General features: G+C 46.2%; 1 protein-coding gene across 5 annotated transcripts in view; it reads left to right on the top strand.

Moving 5' to 3' along the window:
• Nucleotides 1–13,267, top strand: part of KCNAB1 (potassium voltage-gated channel subfamily A regulatory beta subunit 1) — a gene marked incomplete at both ends in the record, with an annotated part of 73,820 nt that overhangs the window by 43,770 nt on the left and 16,783 nt on the right. For all 5 annotated transcript variants that reach the window (XM_080623689.1, XM_080623690.1, XM_080623691.1 and 2 more), the window contains 3 exons: nucleotides 5,627–5,670; nucleotides 11,492–11,529; nucleotides 12,991–13,070. In XM_080623689.1, coding sequence (XP_080479815.1) covers nucleotides 5,627–5,670; nucleotides 11,492–11,529; nucleotides 12,991–13,070 — 162 coding nt within the window. The remainder of the gene's footprint in view (nucleotides 1–5,626; nucleotides 5,671–11,491; nucleotides 11,530–12,990; nucleotides 13,071–13,267) is intronic.

The following is a 13,267-nucleotide window of genomic DNA, read 5'->3' as shown; positions in this document are numbered from 1 at the left end:
TCTGAGCCTGAGGTTTATGGAGGATGAGGAAGGGGCAGGAACAGATATGGTATAGGTGCAACTCTCTCCACTAGCAAGAGAAAATGAGAACTTGATTTTCTTGGTGAAGACGTGGCAAGTGGCAGAGGGATTAGTAACCAGCCGTGTGTCTGTGCTGCCTGTTTGGTCCTGCTGCTGAAGTTGCTCCTTTCCAGCAGGAAGGTGCCATTCCCTGCTGGCTGCGAGCTCCTGGCCCCAGCGGATGCTGGGCTAACACCTCCTTCCCAGACTTTTCCCCACCAAGGCCTTCTCACGTGTTGCCTGGTTGTTTGTGTGGTATTAACTGGCATTAGCAGTTGTAGCTGCTCCTGGAGGCTGCCAGTACGCAGATGCTGTCATGGATGCCAGCGTCTCAAAGCGGTGCTTACCCATCAAACACCGCCAAGAACTCGTGCTTCCTTGGGAAGTGAATGTACCCTCTGCTTGGAAAAGCCTAGTCAAGGAAAATGTCATCCCTCCCTACATGTTGTTTTGGTACCTTGGTGTATTTTTAACAACATCCCTGACTTGCAAGCTGTGTTTTCAATGAATCAGGCATTCATCTCCTGTGCTTGTGAGCCCAGTGCAATCTGGCAAAACTGCTGGTGCTGCGGGGACAGTTGTGATAGCTCAAACTCCCACCTGCACAGGGAAAATGTCACCTTTGGTTCAAGCCAGGAAGGAAGCACAATGTTAAAACAGCATGCAAGTCTGGGCTCTTGAGGGCTTTGTGTCCCCATGTCTTTTGCTGTCCCCTGCCCTTTTTGGTTTCAGGTGCTGGGAGTGGGCAATACTACCATGGTATGCTTGCCTGCTCCCTGGAGAAGCAAACTGGAAAGATTTAAATTTAAAATATATATTTCTTAGACCTACAAACAGAGTGGTGTTTTCTTTCACTTCATGAAGTTAGTGCCCTATTGGCCTCAATGTAATGAGCATGGCTATAAATATCCTTTATTAGAGGTTTCAGTGGTGTGGGTGCTTCCAGTGGGGTTTGCACAGCTCTTGCTGTGGGCCCTGAGTGGGGCTGCCCTGTGCCCCTGCCACAAAATTATATTCTTTGTGCAGCTTCCATGCATCTTTCCTCATCCCTTCCCTCTGGTGAACTCTCCCATGGACAGGCTTAGGTGCTTTGACTCTGTTCTGCAATAGCCTGGGTTTGGCCAGCACAGTGGTGTGATAGCATTTTGCTTTAGCCTTTGATTTTTAAAAGAATTCAGGAGCGAGATGTTCAATACCTTTTGGGTCTTGCTCGTGGTGCAAGTTTGGGATAAAGACAATAAAGGCAGCTTCAGGTTGGTGCCTAGAAGCAGTATGGAAAGTGCCATGGCAGGGATAAGTCCTGGAATTAGAACTCTTGGTACTTCTCTATGTATGGCAAGGTTGGGCAGTGATTTGTGGGGAGCAGTGCAATTGCTCCAGTTCTGCAGAGTGCAAGGGAAGCTGAGTATCAGTGAGAGGAGAAGCAAGATAGCTGCTGTGCTAATGGAAAGGGGGGTGGGGGGAAGGCATGCAAGTGCTGATTTTTAATCATTTGCTTCTAGGTAAAGCAAAGTGATCCTGAGAAACTGAAGGCTCCTGCAATGTCCTCTTTAATGGATACTTCCTCCAGCAGCAGCACTGACTTCCAATTTGAAAAGAACTTTATTTTAAACTCCTGAAATCATGATTAAATAGTGTCAGCATAAACTCCCAGGAGCAGTGGCAGTGCCAGGTATCTGGGAGGCAGGCTGGGCTGCCTGCTCTGGGCAGGCAAAGTCAGGGTTCAGAGATGGAATGACCTGCTCAGGACTTTAACAGCAGCAAACAGCAGTGCTGGCACTGTGATTGCACAAGTGGGATGTCGGGTACACTGCTCATGGATGCTCGTGGGGGAACACCTTATCCTCCCTGCCTGATATTAGCAAGTGCCAAATAGAGCTGAGAAGGATCAGAGCAATGGTACTGATATACTGTCTGATAATTACTAACTGAAAGATGCATGAAAAGGGGATCTTCCCCTCTCCTCCTGCAGCCAAGTGCTGCTGGTGGGACAAGGTTTTGCCCAGGCTCTGTGTCCTGTGCAGTGAAGCCTATGGTGTGTGCAAAGCACCTAGCTGGATCTGGCTTCAGTGAGGACATGGGTGAGGCAGACCTTGGGTTGCAGGGGCAATTGCCTTCATACAGCACTGGCCAGGTGCTTAAGCATCCTGCAGGGAAAACATGTGTCAGCTCAGCAATAGATGTATAAAAAGATGGCAGTATAAAAAGATAATTTCTAGCCTTGAAAATATTGCTGAGAGCTTCCACTGCTGGCCCAGAAAAACCCACACTGTCCATGATAACTTAGGAGCGCAATGGCAGAATCCCCCCATGATTTCCTGGCTGATCCCTAATCACCTACTGTCCCTCTGGAGCCCCCACACCCTATGCACGGGACTTCCATGTGAAAGGGAATTGAAGCCATTTGGTGGTGCTCTGGCCCGGTATCCATAGGCACAGGCACTCCAGCAGCTTTGCCCAGGGAGGATGTTCAGCCTGTGCATGGCTGGAGCAGCCAGTGACAAATGGGCACCTCAGGCTTCATCAGAGTCAGGGTTTGCTGGCCTTGCCATCCCGACTGCTATGCCAGCCACTGCTCCCAGCGCAGCCATGCGTGGGGCTTTGCATGGGCTGCTGCTGGTTCAGCTCTGGGGACTGAGCTCATTAATTGTCTTAGACTAGGAAATTAGTGCAACAAAAGCATAAAGGGCTTTTACTGTCCGGTTACTTAGAAACCAACCGTTGATTTTACTTGGCAGTTTTGCAGGTTTTGGGCATGTGTGTCTGTCTATATGTATATGTGTGCAATATATCTATACATATATGTACACCTGGAAAATGCAAAACGGATGTAAACACATACATAAAGTTTTTTTCTGTCGGTGGTTTTCATATTATTTTTTTTTGGGGGGTAGAGGAGAACCAGGTGTCAAGAACTGCTGCTTTTCCAAACAAATTACTACTCTGCCATAGGACCAGTAATCAAACTGGTAGCTGTGTGCTTTTAAGCAGCAGGAGGTCTGCACTGGGAGATGAACCATGCTGGGAGGGCTGACTTTTTATCTGTTTTGGGGGCTCTATGTTTTGGTTTGTTTGCTTTGCTTGCATGTTGCCCACCCATTAACTAGAGTGTGCAGCTGAGAGAAATGCTTGCAAGCAAGCAGAGGGCTGAAAAGGATTGGAGTAACAGGGGGCTGTGACCTGGCAATGCTCTCCAAGCTGGACCGCAGGCTCAGGCAACCTCCTCCCAAGCTGCCAAGTGGCTTCTGAGCTCATTTTGCAAGAGGGATTTTTCACTGCAAAGACTTGGCATTTTGAGTGTCGGCTCTTGACTATAGATATAAATTTTTCCAAGTACCCAGGTCACATATGTGCTAAGTAAATGGCAAAGACAGCTTTGGAAATCCAAACACCGTATTTCTGTCCAGATTTGTTGGTGGACCAGACTCTGCAAAAAACTGTTTATTGCTCTCTGGAGGAAAACTGGGTTTGCGTGTGTCTGTGTGGTTTACCCCCCAAAACCCCAGTTTGTGGAGGGGTGAGCCCTGATGTGGTTTTGTGGCCTGAGGGGACAAGGGACTGATGAGGAACGAGGACAGGACAGCCAACCAGTACCTGGGCTGAGACACTGAGACAGTCCCTGCTGCTGGGTGATGTACCCTAAAAATCTATGTGAAGGCTATAGGGTTTCATGCATGGATATGTGTATGTATGCATGCACTTACATAAAGTGGTATATAAAAAGGATATGTATATGCATATATATAAAGCGTAATGTGTGTATATATGTATTTATAACTATGTAGAGGAGTACACTTCCACGGCCAAGCTGTGCCCTGGCAGCCGTGTAACTGTGCAGGGACAGAGACAGACTTTGAAAGGCAAAGGATAGGTTGGTGAGAAAGAGGACTTAAAAAAAGCTCTTCTATAAAATAAATGTAAAACTGTTTGTAAATGCACGGTAGCACTTGACTTCTTCAAAGAGCACTGTGCAGCAGGTGTGTTGTCTCCAGAAGTAATGTGGAAGTCCCAGTCCTGTGAGCCTGGGTTCCTCTTTCCTGCCAGAAGCATTGCAGCTCTGTCTGGAGCACGCAGGCAGCTGCCCGGTATTTGCCTTTGAGCTTTCAGAGGGTTATACTTTGAGCAGGGGAGGACGGGCATGACTTGTGCTATTCTGTGCACGGATGGGTTTTGGTGTGCAGGGCTCCAGCTGTGCTTTCACTTGAAAAAAAAAAAAAAGAAAGAAAAGGAAAAAAAAAAAGAAAAATCAGGTCAGTGCCTGCCCCATCCGTGCTGTGAGCCCGGGGGCTCGTGGTGCTGGAAATGCAGCTGCAGCTTTTCAAGTAGCTGCTTGAGAACAAATTCCTGTCTCTCCCAAAATTTTACATTCCCAGCAGCAGCACTAGGTTCTGGCTACAGCAGTGGCATTGGGGGTGGGAGGGTGGGCACCCAGCCTCAAAGGCTGCCTGCTGGAATAGGGCTGGCTCTCCTGAACCCCTGGGATGCCTTTGCTTGCTCTCCAACAAGGGAAACTGTGCCGTGTGAAAAGATCACAAAATGAAGCATGTGAAAATGGGAAGAGCTGAAAGAGCAGGGCATGACCTGTGCTAATGTCGGGTGTTTCATCTGACCCCTTTCACCATGCCCTGCTTTATTTGGCTTTAAATAATTAATCGGGAGCAGCAAAAAAGTGCCCTGACTATTTTGTTTGTTTTTTTGTTTCTTTTGTTGTTGGTTTGTTTTTTTTTTTTTTAGCGCTCTGCAGTGGAAGGTAGATAAATGGTCCTTAAATTATACCTTGATCTGGCAAAAAAAATTGCACAGATCCAGCTGTAATGTAAAGTTTAAAGCAGGAAGGTATAATTAAAAGGGTATTTTGTACCACAGTGATAGGTTTAAGTTAGGGTAGGGGTTTAATGTATGGCACATTTCATAGCCTCGGGTCTAATTATCTTGTCTTCAGCCCAGCTCTGGGAGGTGAGGAGAAGGGTAATAACTTTATCTCACTGATGCTGAAAAGCAGCCGGTGTTAGGGATCAAGGCACTGCCCCCCCTCCAGCTGGAAAATCATGGGCTGTTTTGTTCGTGGGGAATCCATGAGCTGGTTACACTGGAGCCCCAATGTAACCAGAACGGGGGTCTGTGATGGATTTGAGTGTTCTGACAAGCATGAGGGTGAATAAAAAAACTCCAGTGAAGCTGAATAAGGTGGATAACTTGGTGTTAATACAATGAATACCAAACAATGATGAAAGAGAAAGAAACACGTGTGCTTTATTCAGGGGACCCCAAGCAACATCAGATGTGAGATACATCTGGATGTATTTGAGTTTATTCCCAGCCCCATGAGCACTCAGAGCTTCTCCCACAGCCTAGTGAGGCCAAGGATGATGGCAGTGCATCCACATGTCTCCAAACTAGGTGGCCAGCATCCCAGCTGAAGGAGAGTCTGCCCCTTTGGAGAAAAACAAATGATTTGGGTGAAAACAGGGACTCATCTTCCCTGGCTGCTGGTTTCCCATGGGGTTAAGTTGTGTGTCCCTTGCGCACTTAATGATATTTTCTAATTATTTTCTTTTCTTTCCAGAAACCTTGGAAAATCCGGACTGAGAGTCTCGTGCCTCGGACTGGGTGAGTAACCTCCGTAGGCACTGCACTTACTGCAGACACACACTGCCCTGAAGTATAGTGGTAGCTGCTGTTGTGTTTTAGTGAGAATTGTCCTTTCTCAGAGCCCCAGCCTATGCTCAGTCTTGCAGATGGCTCGTGGCAGTTCTTACGTGTGTCAGCAGCTCTGTGCATTAGCCACGGTGTGAGGCAGTGCTTTCCACCCATAGTGCTCGAGTGGAACTGTTTGAGCATTTATGACATAAAATCCTTCTAATACAACCTGATTGCCACAAGGGACAGCCCACAGAGACTGCATCAGAGATGTCCGTGAATGCCCCCAAGGGCTTTATGCATCAGAGCTCCAGTCTCGGGGGATGACGGTCTGCCTGGGCTGTGGGCAGATTGTTACTTTATCCAATGTGTGTACCTTGTTATTTCTGTTCCATACTGGTTTGGAAACTGAAGAATATGTTATCAATATTTTATCTTACCTATATTTTATCAAAAAGGGCATCTATAAGCACTGCGGCAGGTAAATGCTGGCCCTGCAGATTGTGTATTGGTGCTGCAGTTGCTGTAGGCTTTTGTACATTGCTGGTGGCTTTCAGCTGCCTGGTAAGAGTGTCCTATGAACTGGACAGCTCCTGATGGCTTTACTCATGCAAGTCATTTCTTTGGCAATTGAACTGCTCACATGGAGAATGCTTAAAAGTGTGTGTATGTGTGTATACATATGTACATATATATGTATATGTATAAACCAAACAAAAATCAAACCAAACGCTGTAGAAAGGAGGCTGTTTTTCGTCCCTGTGAGCAGCTTCCCACGGTGCAAGGTTGGGGCATCAGGAGCATGAAGCCCCTGGGGATATGCAGAGACCCTCAAGGGATGGATGCTCTATTCTGCCTGGGCCTCACATTAAACAGGGATCCTTGTTCGTCTGGGGGTCAGAGTTCTAGCACAGGAAGTTGGAGGCACTGATATGTCTTTAGGAAAGTGGCTGGGTGTGCTGGGCTATTCCGCTGCCTCAGGGGGGAGTGGGTGAAGGCAGGAACAGGCAAGGACCTGGCTCAACTTGCATTTGGTGCCTGCTGTGCCTGTGGATGTCCCCTTCCAGCTCCCTGCTCCATCCTCAGTTGGTGCTGGCTGTTCTCACAGGGCAGGTGCTTGAGGGGTTAGTTCATTTCTTCCAACACACATTGAGATTTGATTTTAAAATAGAGTGAAATGTGAAAGTCACCCTGTATCACAAGTCATATAAATAAGGCCTATTCCGCCAAGAAGAGCTCTTCTGGTTAAAATATACCCAGGCTTTGAAAGGAGTTGTTGTCTTATCTGCACTGAGATTTTATTTATCATCCTTACAGTTTCACCAAGAGCCAATGTTGTTGTGGTGGAGAAAAGCTACGGGAAGGAAGTAGCAGCAGGAAAAAATGTTTTGCAGAGTTTTTCTTTAATTTCAAGCATGTGGAACTGCAGCAGCATCTAAATATATTGTGCCTTTGTGAGCACAGCTGCATGGGATAAGGGGGGCTGAGGAGGGAGCAAGTGGCTCTCTGGGCACAGGCATGGGTGGGGGAGAGCTGCCGGGCATCCATCTGGAGCCAGTCATCTCAGCCTGTTCCCAAAGCAATGAGCCCTATAGCCCTTGCCATGTGTGCAGGAATAGGGGAGAACTGGGAAGACTGAAAGTCAGTTGCCACCTTCACTTGAATGTACAGGTATTTCTTCTGCAGCACAGCACATCCTCCCTCCCACTGCAGATCCATCAGGTGTCTGCTTTGAGTACCAGCTTATATGACTTTTCTAAATAGCTTCTCTTTTGCAGTTCCCTAAAAGATAAATGAGTTTCCCTAAACTCTGTGCAGCATGAAAATCTAATTTAAGGTTCACTGAAGTTTTGATGGCTCAACAGTCTTTCTTAAAAGCCTTCCAAAATCTCAGCAAGGTGGAAGTGTGCTTCATCCTGCATGAAAAAGTGGAGAAAAATGTGAAGCAGGACAGAAATCACAGGCAGGCAGTGCTAAGGCAATGTATACCCTTTAATTATGTCCTGCTTCTCCTAGCTCACACTGTAATTAATTTGTTTGCTGGGTGCTGCTTGCAGTGTAAGAAGTGTTGAGTGAGCTCACGAGGTCAGATGTGTTAGCAGTGAGTTTTGTAAGCAAAAACATTTGGGAAGGGCTGCTGTGGTGGTGACTGCTCTGCTGGGTGAGCTCCTGTGGAACTAAGCTCCTGCAGCATCCTGGTGCTGATCCCTGTTCTCAGCCCAGCTGGGCTTTCACCTCCTCCTTTGAGCAAGTTAACACCGGGTGAAGCTTTAATAGAGGAGTCTTAACAGTCTAACCTTGGGCAGATGCACGGGCAGGTGTGAGGCTCTACCTGTGATGCTGGTTCTGAAATGCAAGTGTGATGCAGAAGGAAAAATAAGGTCACGTCTTTCTTGTAGTTAGTTCAGAGTGAATTCTGCCTGCAGAGGCTGCTTGCTGAATTTTAGAAGATGTTGATACACCGTCCCACAAGGTGATTAACCCCAACCCCAAGGAAATGAGCAGCAGCACAAAACCAGCCATCCCAAAACCCAAAATCCAATTCAATATGCAAGAGCACACAAGAAACCTTCTTGCAGCCACTGGCAGGATGCCCTGTGCTCACAACTGGGTGCAAAGCCAGACGTTTTGTGAGCGGAAGGGGTCAGCTGCTGCCATTGCTTCTTGGTGTTTGCTTTGGGGAAAAGCTTTTGGAAACCCAACACCAGATATCCACTGACCTGGGATGGTGGTGGAGGGATCTGGTTTGCACCCAGGTACTTCAGGCTTGCAGGTCCGAGCATTTGCTGGTCACTTGAGCACCAGACCAGACCCATGTGCCAGATGCCCATGTGGCATCACCCTTGCCAGGAGCAAGCCAGGGATAAAACTGTACTGGCAGGAGGTGAAGCTTTGGCTTTCAGGCAGGAACCCTTGTTCTTTTTTTTTTCCCCCTGCAGAGGTGACACATCTGCTGGCAATGACAGTGTTGAGTGGTCAATTTTGCATCAGCAACTAACTCACTGGTAATCACACCTTGCTAGGCTCTGGGATGCTTTGAAAAGGGAGCTAAATCTACATTTAATGCAGAAATTCCACAAAGGTGAGGATATCCAGTCGAGAAATTGTTTTCCAATGCTGTTTTGGGCTTAGGTACCCTACGTCAACTGCCTGGGGGAATTGTGTGCTGCTTTCCCTGCTCCTGGCTCTGGCTGGGATTGCACCAGAGCATCTCACTTTCCTGACCCCATCTGATGCTTTAGACATCACCTTGCTGAACAAAAACTTACCTCCCTGGCTGATTTTGCAGTGATCAAGGAAAAAAAGAATACCCCAAGGATTCCTCACCCATGTGGTCTCAATGACGTCAGGATAGGGTTAGGGTCCTAGGCCCCTTGCATTCCCCAAGCTCGATTCGGGAGTACAGGGAGAGATGGGCAGATCCAGGGCAAGTACCTATTGCATATGTTTACTCCTTGTATTTAAAGAGATAAAGCACTCACTATTCTTACACAAGCCATTGCCAGCTCTTGGGCTGCTCTCCATGTGCTCAAACACTTGAGCATTTTGCCTCTCCTTTACGCACTCTGTTGCTCGTTGTGGCATTTTGTGTTGTAAGGTTGTAGCCGCTGAAATTCAAGAGAGGACGTGCAATCCAGCAAGTGTATAAATAGTTGTCTTTCTTCTCACCTGTGCTGGGGACCTGCATGCATACTTAAGCAAAGAAATCACTTTGGGATAAACAGTCTCAACTCATTCTTCAGTAGAAATGCATTTTAATGTATTCCCATAAAAATAACACTTCTGAAGCTTTAACATGGAAATCAGGCTTCATTTGGCTTTTATTTTTTTCATCTGCATAAAGAAGCTTAATGATAAGCTGGAACCTCTTTTCATTTTTATCTTTATTGTGCAGGACCAGAGCATATCTTACTTCCAGGATGAAAGTGCCTCTCCTGAGGTCTATAGCTGTCAGAGCATAGCAGGGCAGGCAAGGGTGCCTGCCCACTGCAGGGCAGGTCTGGGCTCGGTGGGTGCTACTGCTGCCTGATTATCGCCTTACAGAGTGCAGAAGTAAATGCAAAATTAGTTAAAAATGTGTACTCTTTGCTGATTCTTCTTATTTCAGTAGCATTAGCTGTGTTACATGTTTCTGTTCCTTGAAATCTTTGCTTTTCCAGAACTTGGGTTATTCTGCAGGGAATGAAGAGTTTCAGTTTAAATGCACAGTAAGCATACATGGTTAATAATAACTGTATCTGCACTCAAAGAAACCATGTATAAAATAATTCAAATTGACTCTTTTTTGAGGGAAAGAGAGCAGATTCTCCTAACAGAGAATCTCCTAACAACTCTTGTTTTTGTTCTAACCAGGGAGTGATCAAAGCAGCTCTAGCACTAGCAGCAGGCGTGTTCTCTGCTTTCTGACTCCTGCTCAAGGTTCATCTTCCACGCTCGCTGTGAGCAATGAGCTAACCAATACATTTTTAATGAAGATGTGGGAGCAGTTACGTACCTATTGCATCTTTGCAAGTGCAAGCACCCAGGGAACATTTAATTTTTTCCCTCTTAGCAATATCAGAGCTCAACCCCTCGCTGGCACCCCAGTCTCCTCCATCTTGCCCAAACTGCATTGGGCCTGAACCCCATCCATTATGGAGGGATCCTAAAAGGCAGAATGTTAAATTCTGAGAAATTTCGTGTGAGCCATGTGAACACTGACCTATCCATTAATTGAATAACATGTAGTTTTATATGTAGCTGGCGTGTATGTCTTGAAAACTGCTGTGGATCAAAATGACCTTGTGACTTTGACTGGCAAAAGGCACAGGTAATTTCACAGCCACCATTCTTGTCTCTTGACATCACTTTCCATGGGGTGTTGTCTAAGGTCAGACAAGTAGGGCAGAAGCAATGTCTGCCAGGGTGAGTATGGGCTGTCTGAGCACTGTCCCATATGTGACCTGGTGCTTCCCCATCTCACTGTCATCTCTTCTCTTCCAATGGCTTAGGAAATATGTATTCCTAAGATATCTATAGGAATACATATATATATATACACACTCATATATAAAATTTATATAGGAAATAGTACACTTGAGCTTAGGAATATCCAGTTAGATCCACATGCTCTCTCCACCACACAACATTTGTTTTTTAAGCAGTGGTCATAAAGAAACAATGCCCCAAGTTTTTCCTAATAATAGACCAGTCTGCAACTGAGTCTAAACTGCAGCTACTTTTTGAGCCAGATAATGAAAGCACTGCTCATCAGCTGTGCTGGTGTTGGACATGGGCTTTATGGAACAGTTCCTGGGGAAAAGTAACTTTGGATTTTAAATACTTCATGTCAATAGAAGTATTTTTTTCCCCCTAATTTTGACTTGTATGATGCTAAATGCTGAAGCACAAATTTAGGAAGAATTTCAATCCACAAATGACATGTTTCACCAGCATCATAATTTTTTTCCAATTGGTTAAATTGAAGCTTTGGAAAATGAACTCAGTTTTGCAAAGAGCTTCAGAGTTCAATAAAACTGTGTATTTTGACAGCAGAGTCCTACCAGTGCTTCCCTGGATGGGTTTATGGGCCAGTCCCAGGTCCACATGCCCGTCTCCCCAGAGAGACGGGGTTCCAGTGCCTGTCACTGTCCTGCCTGGCTGAAGAACCTCTCGCTCATGGAGACAGCAGCCTCTGAAACAGTTAACCCCATTTTAAACCCTTTTAATCCCAAGGAATCTGAATTTTGGTAGAGCAAATTTTTTGTCCGCAAAAATCTCTTGTAGTAACAGATTATTTTGTTGTTTCTAGGGACATGGGTCACTTTTGGAGGTCAAATCTCAGATGAGGTAAGTAATTCTTGGTCTAAATGCAATGCCTGAAATAAAAACCAATATGAGATATTTTTAAATGAAACCATGGCTACCAAAATCAGAGGAGCCTGTTTCTGTATGAGGAAATGACAGAGAGGTACTAACCAAAGCAATACAAAGCTTGAGCTTCTGCTTCAAAAAAGCCTTAATGAAACTGGTATTTCCAGAGGTCAACTGTAATAAAAACCGCCCTTCTATCCCTGAAAGTGATCTTTTCCACACTGTTTGAGGAGATATTTCCTCCTTACCATTGGCAGTTGCACCACTCTTGGAGCGGAAATTGGAAACTATTTTTGCATCATGTATGTAACCAGCAACAGTCATAAATACAGGCTGGAGCTCAGCTTACAAGGAGCTGCCTGGTGAAATATTTTTTTACATAATAAGATGAAACATGAAAATGAACTTGGGTTTCCTACGCACACTTGCCTGTACCAGGTGGCTCTTAATCTCAGTTAATAATCCTCCAAGTGCTGGGCAGCACGTGGGTTTCCTTCCATCCCAGGTTTGCTGCAGATGCTAGTCATCAAAAGGAGAGCAACCTCCTGGCTGCCTTCCCCCTTGTACACGACAAACCCCAAAATAACTTTGGCAAAGGAAAACAGCCCAGGAGTCTGAATTCAAAGCTTTTTTGCTTTTCAATTTGCTTGTTCTTTGGTGATATTTCTTCTGTTGACGGTAGATCATGGAGTTCATTCCTGTTTCTTGGCATTGCAGGCTGAAGAGAGATGACTTGTTTTGATTATAATTTGTTCCCTGGCTCTCCTGTCCTCCTTGATTAGAATAAGTCAGTGCAAAGTGTTCATGCATGGAAAAAGAGGACTGAAACACAGCCCTGTCCTTGAGGGATGCCCACCCTAAGGACGTTGGCTGTGCATGGATTCCCTGGCTTGGTGCCTTCCCGCCCCTTCCCTTTCCAAGCTGGCAGCCCCTTCTGGGTGCAGAATCCCCCCAGGGAGTAGTGAGAATCCCGGGGCTTTGATGGGGATCATGTGAAATTACCTTCAGGTATTTACATACCCCACAGTGTCTGCTGGAGAGCTTCACGATAGCCTGTTGGGTATCCAAAAAAAAAAAGAAAATTTAACTCTTGCCATAGACATATCCCTTCTGTATTAAACTCCACAGATTTGCAGACTATTTTCTATAGCCCTATAAAATTCTTGTTCACTTTCTTATTAGAAGGTTCCCATGAGAAGAGATTAATTCCTCCCAAGAAGAGTCAAAGGGAAGTTGATGTAAATCCATGCACCGTGTTTTGGTGCTTCTCAGGCCAATGCACACCCTGCTGGGTGCCCTGCCAAAGGCCTGAGCAGGGGATGCTACACTTCTCCCAGCCCTGCTAGAGCCCCTTTGTGCCTTAAGGGGCTTTTCCCCATGAGGGATGAGATGTGGCCACTCTTGCCACTCCTCACCTCTCTGTCTCTGTTCCCTAAGGTGGCTGAGCAGCTGATGACCATCGCCTATGAAAGCGGCGTCAACTTGTTTGACACAGCTGAGGTGTACGCGGCCGGCAAGTGAGTGTCCAGCATCCTGCTCCACTTCCCTGGGGTCCCTCCACCTGGGTCTGCTCCTCCCCATGTCAGTCACTCATGACTGAAAACGCTTTGGACCTGGTGGTGCTTGGGAAACCCCCTTCTCCCTGAGGGGAGCTGAAAAACCTTTATATTTAGAGTATTATTAAAAGAAATCGAACCAAAAATTAAACTAAGCC

The sequence above is a fragment of the Psittacula echo genome, assembly GCF_963264785.1.
Source record: "Psittacula echo genome assembly, chromosome: 7".
Classification (NCBI taxonomy): domain Eukaryota; kingdom Metazoa; phylum Chordata; class Aves; order Psittaciformes; family Psittacidae; genus Psittacula; species Psittacula echo.
This window is presented reverse-complemented; position numbering and strand designations above follow the sequence as displayed.